This window comes from Homalodisca vitripennis, chromosome 8, assembly GCF_021130785.1.
Source record: "Homalodisca vitripennis isolate AUS2020 chromosome 8, UT_GWSS_2.1, whole genome shotgun sequence".
In the NCBI taxonomy this organism is placed as follows: Eukaryota; Metazoa; Arthropoda; class Insecta; order Hemiptera; family Cicadellidae; genus Homalodisca; species Homalodisca vitripennis.
The window spans coordinates 19,080,136-19,094,103 of record NC_060214.1 but is presented as its reverse complement, the minus strand read 5'-3'; the positions used below and the strand labels follow the sequence as shown (position 1 = coordinate 19,094,103).

The 13,968-nt window shown below is 35.5% G+C and overlaps 1 protein-coding gene across 1 annotated transcript in view; it reads right to left on the bottom strand.

Annotated features, from left to right (window-relative positions):
- The window catches only part of LOC124367387 (mitogen-activated protein kinase 1), a 317,508-nt gene that overhangs the window by 16,326 nt on the left and 287,214 nt on the right, over positions 1–13,968 (bottom strand). Inside the window, exons 3-6 of the mRNA XM_046824163.1 lie at positions 8,727–8,837; positions 5,477–5,611; positions 2,762–2,878; positions 137–304 (exon numbers count right to left, since the gene is read on the bottom strand). Of these exons, the coding sequence (XP_046680119.1) occupies positions 137–304; positions 2,762–2,878; positions 5,477–5,611; positions 8,727–8,837 (531 nt within the window). The remainder of the gene's footprint in view (positions 1–136; positions 305–2,761; positions 2,879–5,476; positions 5,612–8,726; positions 8,838–13,968) is intronic.

The following is a 13,968-nucleotide window of genomic DNA, read 5'->3' as shown; positions in this document are numbered from 1 at the left end:
GTCCTCCTGAGTCGGAGATCCTAACACACCCAGGATGTGATTTGCCTGGTCCTGAGCAGTGCTCAACCATGGAATATTAGTTGCTTGGACAATATCTCTATCAGGATATGGTCCAAATTCCAGATATCTAACTCACCTTCTCATTGATGATGCATTCCAAGTCCTCCTGAGTCGGAGATCCTAACACACCCAGGATGTGATTCAGTTGGTCAAGATAGTGTTTCCCCGGGAATATCGGTCGGTTGGACAGCATCTCTGCCAGTATACAGCCCACACTCCAGATGTCTATTGATTTGGTATACCCCTGTACAAAACAAATACATTATAATGTTTGTGCATTCGCTGACACATTTTTTTAGATTATATTTACAGAAGGTAGGCGCCTTTTCTCAAACTAGCGCAATGCTGTAATTAGTAAACTGCAAAGAAAAATAATGCTGTGTTGCACATTTATACTATAGCCTGAAATGGAAACAAAAGGTTAATTTTATATGATAAAATCGATATATTGGTAAAATTTAAAGTTTATCGATAGTCATAATGTTTAGATCTTCAAATAAATCTTTTGTAAAATGTCTCAACTCGACCTTTAGTACACTTCATACCCATTTTTTTTCAAGGATATTACTTTATATATATTTACACAAAGTGTGTGTGTATATATATATATATATATATATATATATATATATATATATATATACATTTTTTTTTTATGTAGCTTTATAAACGTGAAATGTGAGTGAACCTATGTACAATATTTAAAGTTTCCAGACTACCAGTTTGTTAATTTTCTACAAGACAAACAGTATAGAATTAACTTTACCAGGCACAATATGTGTACTTTTATTAATTTCATCTATTTATTAGATTTGATGAAAAATTTAATTAAATTAGCCTTGACAAATTTGATAAGAGATTATTAATATTATTAATTTCTGGTTGCAAGCATTTTTAAAACTAAAGAATATTTCTCTTTATCATTATATCTATACAATATAGATAAAGACAAACGTTATTAAAAAATTATCAGAATCCAATCCAGGCAATACCTCAATGTAACAAAGAAACAATAGTCTTATAGTTGAACCCTGTGAAATTCATGCTAGATACAATTCACTTTTAAATTAATAAAAATGATTGATATTAAAAAGTGCATTCAATTAAAAGAAAGAGTTGCAAACATTCCCATAATTTCAAATGAAGTACGTTTATAATAAAATACGTAGGTGTAACGTACTGCAAATTGAATTATTAATATATGATTTTACAAAGCAAACAGAATAGAGGAGAATGGACAATAAACAAGGTGAATGGAAGAAAAAACACAACAGAGAGATCAGGGATCTTTACCAGGTTAATGACATAGTGAGAGAAATGTACACTAAAACGGCTTATAAAAGATACCCTAAAAGAAGGTGTTCTAATTACTTAAGAACTAATTCAAGTAATAAACTTTGCATTTTTGTTTCAATGGCAAGTTAATGTGTGGTTTTGTTTCGAGTCTTTCAGAAAGTTTGGTAGTACAATGAACCCGTCCAATTGAACCTACACTGGGTAAAGCAAAATCTATGTCACTTAAAGCTGGGCAATGCTGTGGATGTCCAGAAGCGGCACATCACTAACTGCAAATGTCGAGATATTGGGGTGCAAGGATAGTCAAAAGGTCTAGTATACTGGGAAGAATCGCCCTTGGAGTTGGTGGGTTTCTCTAAGTGTTAAAGACAGTTGGGCTGAATCTCTGCCAGTTTTGACTGGAGAGGCTTGTACAGAGTTGACTTCCCCTCTTCTATGGTGCATAATGCCCACAATCCTTCCTCATAGATACCAAAAGAAGGATGCCCCTACCCCCAACCTTACTCATCCTGAATATCCTGTCACTTCGGAAGCAGGGTAAAATGATCCTTTTAGGACTAGGAACACATGAGAGATTTCTCAGCTTCTTGAAAAAAAAGGAACAATATATACAAAATAAATTTCTTATATATATTGTTGAGCTACCATCATTTGATGTTTTCTGATGGTATGATCCGTTTGTGGACAGGCAAATGTTTGCTATGTCAACAAATATTCAGTATAAAAAAGATAGCAGATTTCAACGCTTGAATAGGAAATGTAAGATATCTCCAACAAAGCTCTGTGATTAACACAAAGGACAAGCATTATTTATAAAAAAGCTACCTGCACACTGATCTGGTATGTCCAAATTGCACATTCCCCCAGGTAGAAGATAGAGACTCTGACTAGTTCACTGGTTGTCAAATTCACATTAGCACCACAGCATTTTACATTGGCTGGTGAACATATCAGTTTTTTTCTCTCTCAGGACAAGAAGCTTAGGAAATGTACATAGTCCTATAACGACCTTTGCGCTGCTTCAAAAGTGACAAGATACTTTGGATGGGTAAGGTCGGGGGTAGGGGCCATCTTCTGTCGAGATCCATGAGGGAGAATTTAGAGCACTAATCTCAAGTCATGTCTCCTTGGAAGAATGGGATGCCACCCTTGTGTATAGGTTAGAACCTTTGATTCTTATGGAACGAACCCCACAAACTCCAAAATCTCCCGCAGTAGACTACACCTATCAAATTACCCTTGCACCCCAGAATCTCGACATCTGCGGTCAGTGATGTGCCACTCCTGGACATCCGTGAGGTTGCCCAGATTTAAGTGACACACCGGTTTTTGCTGTTCTCAGTGTGGATTGAACTGGAAGGTATGAAGCAGCCAGAAGTGAACCCTCCTGAGTTTGAACACACACCTTCGAGTTAAGCATGATCTCTGGAGCCCTGTACCACCTGGTGGCGACGTACTCTGTGAGGAACCCGGTGTGATCATGGTCCGGGTCAGCGACCCTCGCCAGCCCAAAGTCACAGATCTGAAACAGATTTCAACACATTCAAGTCGAACTCATTTAATACTTCCTAAAAATTATGTTGATTCAACCCTTATCTTGTCTTCTATCGTAAAACTGTATTGACTTAATTACACACTAGGAATTTGGTACAATGGTGCGGTTCATAACAATATTTAATTATTATAAGAACCAAAATAACATAAAATATTCCACCTAACTTCCATAATCTGTGTGGTATTGTACCCATTATCCTGTAATATCTTGTACAATGTCCTCTTTTCTGCATTTCAGCTGTCTTTATCACACAAATGTGATGAGGTGAGATTGGCTACACAACTTAGTTATAAGTCAACATATGTCAACAGTTTATGTGCTAAGATTATCACAGAAAATTAGGAGGGCAGGTAGAAAATATATCATTAAATCATTTGAATACAAAACACCCTCATGCAAAGTCTTGTTCAAATCAAACTAACAAATAGCATTCAGGAGGGTTATCATAAAAGAATGGTGCGGTTTCAGTAATTCGTAGGAAGACAGTAGGGAATAGAATATATTTATTGCGTTGACAATATATATTACATTGTATTACATTAGTCGTACCTATTTTTGACAGAATTTATCTTAAAAACTAAATCCATTCACTCAACTTTCCATACAGTTGCACGCAGGCACACATTCATACACATACAAAGAAACAAAATTCAAAATTCGTGGGATCAACCCCCAGGATTGCAACACTGCCGCAAATATCAATCCCTAGTATGCTCCATGAAATTTCTAGATGTTATAATGGTTGGTATCTTTGAATGCCTCTGATCCAAAAGTTTGTTTATAAGCTGTTCTAACCTCAAAATCAGTTCTTGTATTGTTGTTGCGGTGAGTTTAGTGAGTTACCTTATTATCAGATAAAAATAAAGCAAAGTATGTTTTATTGTTGGCTGAATTAAAATCCGTAGTTTTAGTTCAACATGCTTTCTGACATGAATTTGGAAGAGATCCACTACACAAAAATAACATAACAATTGTTGGTTTTAAACAATTCGAAGAAACTGGATCAGTTAAGAAACAGAAATCAACCGGCAGACCAGGTGTATCAGACGGAACAGTTGGTAAATAAACATTTGGCAATTAGAAGCCCTGGGAAGCCCATCCCTCGTTGAAGTGTTGAATTAGGTATTCCAAAAACAACAGTGTTAAAACTAACTTTTACATAAAAAACTCAAATTATACGCTAATAAAGTTCAGATACTGCAGGAATTAAAAAACCCAATGATTGTGTAAACCATTACAATTTCGCTGTTGAAATGTTGGACAGAATAATTGAAAACAAATCATTTTTAGATGATATATAATTTTTACAGACAAAGCTACTTTCCATGTGAATCGATGTGTTAACAGACACAATTCACGAATATATGGCTCTGAAAACCCACACGTAATTGATGGGAAACAACATGATTCACCTAAAGTTAATGTGTGTTGTAATAAAAAATTGCGTAATAGGGCCTTTATATTTTGCTGAAAAAACAATTAATGGATTTGTGTATCTTGACAAGTTAACCAATTATTGCTTTCCCCAGATAGATAAACTCAAAAATATTAATAAACTTCACTCCCAACATGATGGCGCTGCCCCACACTTCAGTGCATGGCTCACGGATGCTTTGAACGAAACATTTGGAGATCGATGGACAGGCCGGCAAGGACTATGCTGTGGCCTCCAAGGAGTCCAGACCTGACACTTTGTGATTTTTTCTTGTAGGAGGACATAACAAATTTTGTTTAATTACAAAAAGTCGTAATCTGAACAACTTAAAACACAAGATTAATAAAGCAATGACAAGCATAACTAAAGAAATGTTAACAAAGGTTTGGAGAGAAGTTGAGTATCGTTTGGACATTTGTCAAGCAACTAAGGCCGCACATATTGAAATTAATTAATTATGTACAAAACTGTTTGAGACGACAAATTAGATGAATAAATAACTTTAACTATAAATAATTCAGTTTTTCTTTAAACCACGTTCGAAATCACAGCATTCTTTTATGATAACACTGTATAACATGTTCCTTTGGTGGGAAACACAAAGGTAAGATAAATATTCACTAAATTGCTGTTTTGAAAGTAATCAAGTGAAATAGAATGAAACTAACATAATATGTAATGAAGATAATGTTCTCTACCTAAAAGTAATTGAGGCAAACCAATAATTTTGTGTGTGGATAAAAGTAACAGGCCAAAACTAAGTCAACTTGTTAAATCAAGCCCTTTGGCACCAATAATAACAGTTTAACTTTATGACTTTTTCTTGTGATTCAGCCTGCTTGGAGCTGGATATCAAGGAGATATTTTTATGGTTTTGGCAGTCTCTGTGGAGCATGTTGGCTGAGTGGAGTGTTAAGGCCACACAGTATCTGGTAGAGAAAGTAGCAGATGTGGTCGTTGCTAAGCCTCTGCAAGACAAAGACACTACTCGTCTTACCTTGAGGTCTCTGTGAAGCACGTTGGCTGAGTGGATGAGTGGATGTACTTAAGACCCCGTTGTATCTGGTAGAGGAAGTAGCAGATGTGGTCGTTACTAAGCCTCTGCAAGACAAAGACACTACTCGTCTTACCTTGAGGTCGCAAGTGGTATTGAGTAGCAGGTTGCTGGGCTTGAGGTCTCTGTGAAGCACGTTGGCTGAGTGGATGTACTTGAGGCCACGCAGTATCTGGTAGAGGAAGTAGCAGATGTGGTCATTACTAAGCCTCTGAGAGACAAAGACAATATTTATTAGTTATAAGTAATTAAGGATCTTCAACATTTTATACAAGTAAAACAGACTGGTATATAAAATAACTTAGCAATAAACAAGTAATTAGGAAAAAACAAATAGAAAATAGTAAACTTTAAGGATAGTATAATCTACCTCATTGTCCAAAAGAGGATGGCTCAAAGATGTCCCTGTTGAATTTTACATGAGGGGTAAATGGTATATAACCTATTTGGGTCTCAAAGATCCCTAAGTATATTCATCTTTCTGATAAGGATTTTTGATTCACTTTAGTCTATTATTGTTTGACTAGGAGCTTTGACTTTCCAGAGAAAAGACCTTGCGTTTACTTGGGGATAGAGTGGCTGTTTTTTTTCTCCTTTTTTCCCAGAAAAACTAGCTCTGATTATTAAAGCATGTATAGGACTACTATACTAAATCTTTAGTTCAGAGTTTTAATCCATTTTTATCTTACAGTAGTTACCTCATTTTTATGAATTAAATTTAAAATTGTGAAATTTTTTATTATTATTAGAATTTATTAAATATGACATGTATTTAATAGTTTTCTGTAACATTTTTTCATTCATTTGCTGCTAGATATAGCACCAACTATATAACATTCGAAGTGGCAACAGATTTTAGTAACCTTGTAAGACGATGAGTGAACGCATTACAAACAGTTCAGAAATTATTGCTACATGAGTAGTCATCAATAAAATTGTACAAAGTTTGCAATTTAACTCAAACACACCTTTGGCCAAAGTAATGAAAATTTAATTCTCTTGTTTCATTTAGGTACGTCCAGAACCTATACATGTATCCTGTAGACTTTCCCACTATTCACCAATAATTAAAACTGTCTCTGAGCTAGCTATCTAAGAGTGTTCACAAAATCAATAATGAAGACATTTCCAGAGTGCAAATATTTTAAACATTTATTAATTTTCAGTATCAGAGGAGCATAATAGAGTTTTTTAAGGAATGTAAAAATATCTGTGATTTGACACAACTGTACGCTGATTACTTCTTGATTACAAAAACGTGAGTAATCCGTAAAAAACATTAAATATTAATTTCCAGTTTATCAAATCAACAAATTGTGTACTGGTTAAGGCTGCTTGACCAAGGTTCTCCTTTCCGAATATTGCCTTCATTCTGATATTCCTTCTCGCAATCTAACGGTTTGGAATTGCTAAATTATTCCATTACCCTGTTGGCTGGTGTTATTAAACCCATATCGTCTATCTCTCCACCCACACGGAGTGGTAATGCCGTATTCTGGTTTTAGAATAGCAATGCTGTGATATATATACAGAGTATACAAAATGTCTAGAAACCTTAATATTTTTTTAAACTATAGCAGATAAAATCTAAAAACTTTGCACAACGTTATACTGCTAACTTAACTGTCTGTTTATGCAATTGCAATAACGCAACAAAATTGGGGAAACGTAGTCATGAAAATCTTAAATGCAAGCCTAAGTCAATATGAATCAAATATAATTAATATCGATATAATTAATTATTACTAATATAATTAATTATTACTAATATAATTAATTATTACTAATATAATTATAAAGGTCTTCATTATACGAACATAATACAGCAAATCACACTTCATAAACTATTCATTTCTAAATAGCGACTGTTGGAATAAGATGAACATTGGTACTTAAAAACGACTGCCATTTTGAATTAGATAAATGTTTTAGGAATCACTCTAACCTAAAATATATCACTTTGAATGTTGAAAATGTTGAATTTTATAGTATTGAAGTACAGTAATTAAAAATAATATTTAGTTGTTTCCAGACATTTTACTCTTGCTCTGTATATGTACACACAATTTTTACTTAACACTGTAAAGGTTGGTTTATGCATCATAGTTATAACAAATTACTACCGAACATTACCTTTCACACTTAGGATGATTGAGAGAAGGACGCGTTAAAAAATCCAACTTCGATGGTACAGTCTATGACTTTGTAAAAATATCCGGAACGTAATGTAATACACATAACATAGCTATGTTTGGAAGGGTCGATTTCATGGATTCATGTGAATGTTGAGTTTAACTCCATCTCACCGTCCACTTAGTGCAGCATCAAAAATTTGATGCTGTCACAGACTTGACTCCTGGAATCCACATCAGTCTGAAATCCGAATTGGTGAAACATTCACAGATGGTATCGACAGTTTGATGTGTATATAAAGAAAAAAGTCCTGGTCATTTGTGTTGCACGTTGCACGAATTCAAACTGCTTTCACACCAACAACAACAATTTAGCGTGTTTTGAGATGTTGGTTGGTTATGAAGCTGTACAAGTTACAGCTGTTAAGAAGCTCTGTGTCACGATGACATATGACATTTTGTAACGAGATACTTGATGCTATTGACAACGATAACACTTTCGCACAGGACATCATGTTCAGTATTGAAGCAACTATTCACATTAGTGATCAGGTAAGCAAACACAACGTTCAAATTTGGGACTTACAGAATCCACATGCAGCCACTGAACATGTACGAGATTCACTCAAAGTCAACGTGTTTTGCGCGATATCTGTTTATGGCCTATCCTTCTTTGATGGAAACACGGTTAATGGTCAGCAGTATTTTGATAGGTTACAAAACTGGTTGTTTCCGAAGTTGCCCAAAGAAAACTTCATTTTTCAACAAGATGGGGCACCCCCTCACTGGAGTCGCCGAGTGTGTGAATATCTGAATGAAACTCTACTGAACCGTTGGATTGGTTGTCAAAGAGCTGGCGACTTAGCTTGTCCACGGTCACCGGATCTGACACTCTGTGACAACGTCTATGTACCACCACTCCCACAGAGCTGGATCTGTGCTGCTATAACATCAGTGACGAAGGACACGCTCGAGTAGGGAGGACATATTGAACATCTGTAATCTGAACTTGAGAGGTTTGTAGATATGTGTGTAAAGTTTCATATTCGTATGTCTTAAAAGTTTAATAAATATATTCTTTTGCAAACACACTGTATTATTATTATTGTAGCAAAAAATATGACCTAACAATAAAGTGTTACTTAGTATAGTTCTTTAACTTGGCCAGTCAGTTCACTATTAATTACGACTTACTTGTGTCTTTAGCAGCTTATAGAGGTCAGTTTCCATGAGACACTGTACGATGTAAACATCTTTCATCATGTCAATCGTCGGTGCTCGCAATATGTCTCTGATGTCGATAATCTGGAACACAAAAAATAGACCCGTCAGAAATACAAGTTTTCCATAAAACAATGTATGATATACTCTTTGATTATGTCAATCGTTAATGCTAGGAATTGCTCTGATGTTGATCATCTGGAACACAAAAAATAGACCCGTCAGAAATACAAGTTTTCCATAAAACAATGTATGATATACTCTTTGATTATGTCAATCGTTAATGCTAGGAATTGCTCTGATGTCGATCATCTGGAACACAAAAAATAGACCCGTCAGAAATACAAGTTTTCCATAAAACAATGTATGATGTACTCTTTGATTATGTCAATCGTTAATGGTAGGAATTGCTCTGATATCGATCATCTGGAACACAAAAAATAGACGTGTCAGAAATACAAGTTTTCCATAAAACAATGTATGATATACTCTTCGATTATGTCAATCGTTAATGAGAGGAATTGCTCTGATGTCGATCATCTGGAACACAAAAATACACCTGTCATTTCATTTCATTATGATGTATTGTACTTACATAGGCAAAATAGTAGAAGGATTAAACTAGAACCTAACTAGTTGGTGGGTTACTACAGGTGGCTGCTATTTACAATAAAAACTTTGAAATTCTTCATCAAAACTTCAGTCCTATTACTGGAAAATAGTGACTACTGCTACATTTGTATTAAGAGTAGACCTAACAGTTTAAGTATGTGTGATGACTATGTCAAGGTAACATAATAAATTCAAAAGAACCTAAAGTAAAAAATGATTTATAAAAGACTTTTTATTCATTTAAACTTAAGCTTGATTAAACTCAACCAATTCCACTACGATGTCTCCATCTCCAGCAACATCTGCAATCTGACACCAATGGTTTTATTGTAGTATACATTTATTACTTTAAGGTACCTAAATAGCTATCATTCCAAAGCTGTTTTAACCTTGATAATTAAAAAAAATCTAGGGATATAATTTTTCCATCTCATTAGTTAAATTGTTGCACAAAACCTTTGTTACAACATTGTGAGCTGATGACGACACTCATGAATGTTGTTTTTATGATTCATGAATGCGGTGTAGTGTTTTGTGTTGGTGACTCCTGTTACAGTTTTATTTCCTTTTACCTAATGTAAATAAATGAACACATATTTTATTTATTAGAAATTACATAAAAACCTACCTGTAAATGAATATCTCAGTTGTTTATTTTTTTTTTTTAATGAGTAAATTTTAAATGTATCATCAATTTTTGTAATACTTCCTGGATCGGTACCTTGGTATTATCCTGAGCCCACTACTTTTGGAAGAGTTTTTCTTACTGGGGACCTAAACAAACTACATTATAAGAAATAATAGACTTTATTTTTATTATAGTGAAAATTACGTCTTAATGACGAACAGTTCTTGTTTTCTGCGTCCCAAAAGGAAGCGATGCTGGCGAGAAAGAGGCCACTCTGTTCCTATCCACCATTTCTTATTAGATTACATAATAGTTAAATATATGCATACGCATTCATATTTATAAATAAAGTTAAAGAGCACTCACGTGATCTGAGCTTGAATTTAGGTACTATCTCGGGGATCGTTTCTTTTTTTTCGCCACAACCGAACTCCGCACTGATGGGGAGGAACATTTCCGATGCGTACTTTCTCGACCTCAGCTCACGTGCCAGATCGTCCAACGTGATCTGACGTCGGAAAAGCTGGACGATCCGGAACGTGATCTGAGGTCGGGAAAGTACCGATCGGGAATGCCCCTGGACATCAGTGCGGGCTTAGATAACGCCTTTGGCGCCACCCCGCTCTTCTGGCGGGAACAGAAAAACATCCCTCGAGATAGTAGCCAAATTCAAGCTCAGATTACGTTAGCGTTCGTAAAAGTTATCTTTAACTTTGGTACTGCAAATTTAAAGTATTTATGGATAACATATTTATGATACCCTAATCTAAACCTACTTATTAATAAATAGTAGATAGGGATAGGATGGTCTCCTTGGCGATATCGTTTCTTTTGGAAAGCAGAAAACAAGACCCGATCATCATAATAACGTAATTTTTACTTTAAGTCAAATAAAGTCCGTTATTTATAAAATCTGCATTATTACTTCTAATAACGCAGATTTTTAGGTCCCCGGTAAGAAAAACTGTCAAAAAGGTAGTGGTTTCCGGTTCATACCAAAGTACCAACAGATAATATTAATATTGACTCTAAATATGACTTATTTTGTGTACATACCATTCTGTTCTCTAATGAACGTATTAACAGTTGGAAAATATATAACGCTCTCAAATACCCACAATCGCGTTATCATCAATCTACGTTTTAAACAAAGACTCTGTTTGGTTCCCGAGAGAGACCATATTAACACATGTATTACTATGAAAAAGTATTTATATTTGAATGAAGCCGGAAAGTACTACACACAAACAAAATAAACTCTAAATTGCACAAAATTTATTTCATCGCATAAAACAAATAGGAGAAAGGGAGTAACAACAAAATATTTACATTTCCCGGTGTTTACCCTGGCACAACGATCTAACTGGGCTCTCCTCCACACAGAGCAACATCGGTGTCACGGTGGACTATACATTTTATCGCATGCTAATATTTTTTGCATTGGCAATGTTTGTTTCCAATAATTCTTTGTGGTTCCAGCGAATTATTGTTTGTACAGTAAGGAATGTGTATCATAACAATAACAATATTGGAACGATTCACACAAAAACTTCTAATGATTTTGGACAGCATTCTTCACGGGTTCACTGCACTCAACAAAAGTGTAACCAGACAGACTAGATACTGTATTACTAGCTGTAACCCGCAGCGTTGTACTCCCTTCTCTACATTACAATGGGTGCGTTGTAGGCGTCCTAGACAATTCTGAGAAAAAGTAACGTCTTTTAGACGACTTTTAAATTTTAATTTGTTTCAGGCCGTTGCAGAAGTTGCTGTCTGAAGTCATAGTAGAACCTCATTTCAGTGAGAATATGTCGAGTAATATAAATGTCGATGGTAATTTAATGGAGTTAGATGAGTAGTTCTTGAGGTTTTGATATTTACTAATCGACCTTTTAAGATACTAGACAGTGTGTTGTCCTTATTGCGAACAATCTCAATACCTGTCTAAAGTCTTGTTTCAGGATGTTTAGATTTATAAGTAACAAAATTATACGGTAACGAAACAATGCAAAATGTATTTGTTACAGAATTTGCTAAAGGTTCAGTGACTTCTGCTAAAATATTAGATGTATGTTTTTTTTTCAAAATTTGGCTAAGTACTTAGTTCCTATTGGCACTATCTGGGCCGGTGAAAAACCTCTGAAGTTCAACACAGTACATACATCCTGTAAACAATAGATTGCCTTCACATCTAGACGTCATGTGTTTACATATCGTTCTTCAGTGCAAATTATTAAGGACGCAGAGTCTTCTTGAAATGTGTCGTCCGACTTTCTGTGCGACATCTCTTGAAAGAAAGATCCTAAAGACGTGACTTGGTAAATTGGTTCCTTTTGGTCAAAGAAAGCATTTTATTGGCCTTAAGGTCAAAAAAGGAAAAAGGGCAGTCCGCCTGTCTACCTGGCTGTCCCTTTGCTCGTCTGTGTTATGACTCTTGATATAAAGGAAGTACAGAGTCGAAACTTGGTACAAAGATGCCCTTAGTTTTATTTCATGGTCAAAAGGTTACAGGACAGTCCATATGTCTGTCGTCTGGCCGTTTATGCCACGACTCTTGATAGGTAGGTCAAAGAGACTTGAAACTTGGTACCTTATAGATTTAAAGTCAGAGGTAAATCTGTATACCCGTCTACTTGTGTGAAATCTCTTGATAGTTTCTAGAGACCTTAAACTTGGTACCTTATAGATTAAAGTCAGAGGTAAATCTGCATACCCGTCTACTTGTGTGAAATCTCTTGATAGTTTCTAGAGACTTTAAACTTGGAACCTTATAGATTTAAAGTCAGAGGTAAATCTGCATACCCGTCTACTTGTGTGAAATCTCTTGATAGTTTCTAGAGACTTTAAACTTGGAACCTTATAGATTTAAAGTCAGAGGTAAATCTGCATACCCGTCTACTTGTGTGAAATCTCTTGATAGTTTCTAGAGACTTGAAACTTGGTACATTATAGATTTAAAGTCAGAGGTAAATCTGTATACCTGTCTACATGCGTGAAATCTCTTGATAGTTTCTAGAGACTTTAAACTTGATACCTACTGTAGGCGAGTCACGAGAAGACCCCCTGACTTCTTTGCACACCGACAAATTCAAAACGCTAATCACCTCTCTTGAGACTCGTGTGCACTACTATTGTAGACGTAATTACTGACGAGTGCCTGCAAAATAAGGTGATACCACTACAATACACGGCTGCTAGGGGTCTTCTCGTGACTCGCCTACAGTAGGTTTCTGTGCTTCGACTCTTTCATCACGTTACTCTAGGGAAGTTATAGCATGACCGGTGGGATGCGCGTGAGGAGTGGAGGAGTTTGAGCGCGTGGGGGCACAATCTAAAGTAGGGGAGTGAATACGGTGCTACTAACCCTACTGAGAGTTTTCGGCTCCCGGCTCAAAGTGGTGGCGGGAGCCGAATATTGTAGTGTTTGCCAACATTTCTAGACCCTTATGTTCTTACCACGGTGGTCTTTTATGATGAGCAAGTTAGTATAGGAGACCTTGAGAATATTTGAACATTTCTAGACTCTTTTGAAGTTACGGCGACGGACTTTTATGATGGGGAATTCAATACAGGAAATCTTGGAAATATTTGGACCGGATGTACGTGATCTTAACAATGACTATGTTCTGCCGAAATTGTGTTCATAGCTCACCCTTCTTAATGAGTTCGCAGTAGAGATACCTGGTGGTAAGAAAGGGTTTCTCATAAATTGGGAAAGGGTAGGAATTTATATTATTCTTGATCTCCAACGACGACAACAGTTCAGAATTGTAATTGTTACGCTTTGTTAGTCATTACAATTCCATTTATCATATACTAACCGTGTAAGCTTCAGGATTTACGATAGTAGATACAATTATACACTACAAAATTTTCAACTGACATAGCCTAGCTGCTAAATTAAAAATTAATATAAAACTGGTTAAACTAATTTGTCAATATACACAGTAGAATAAGAAAAAACTCAGTTTT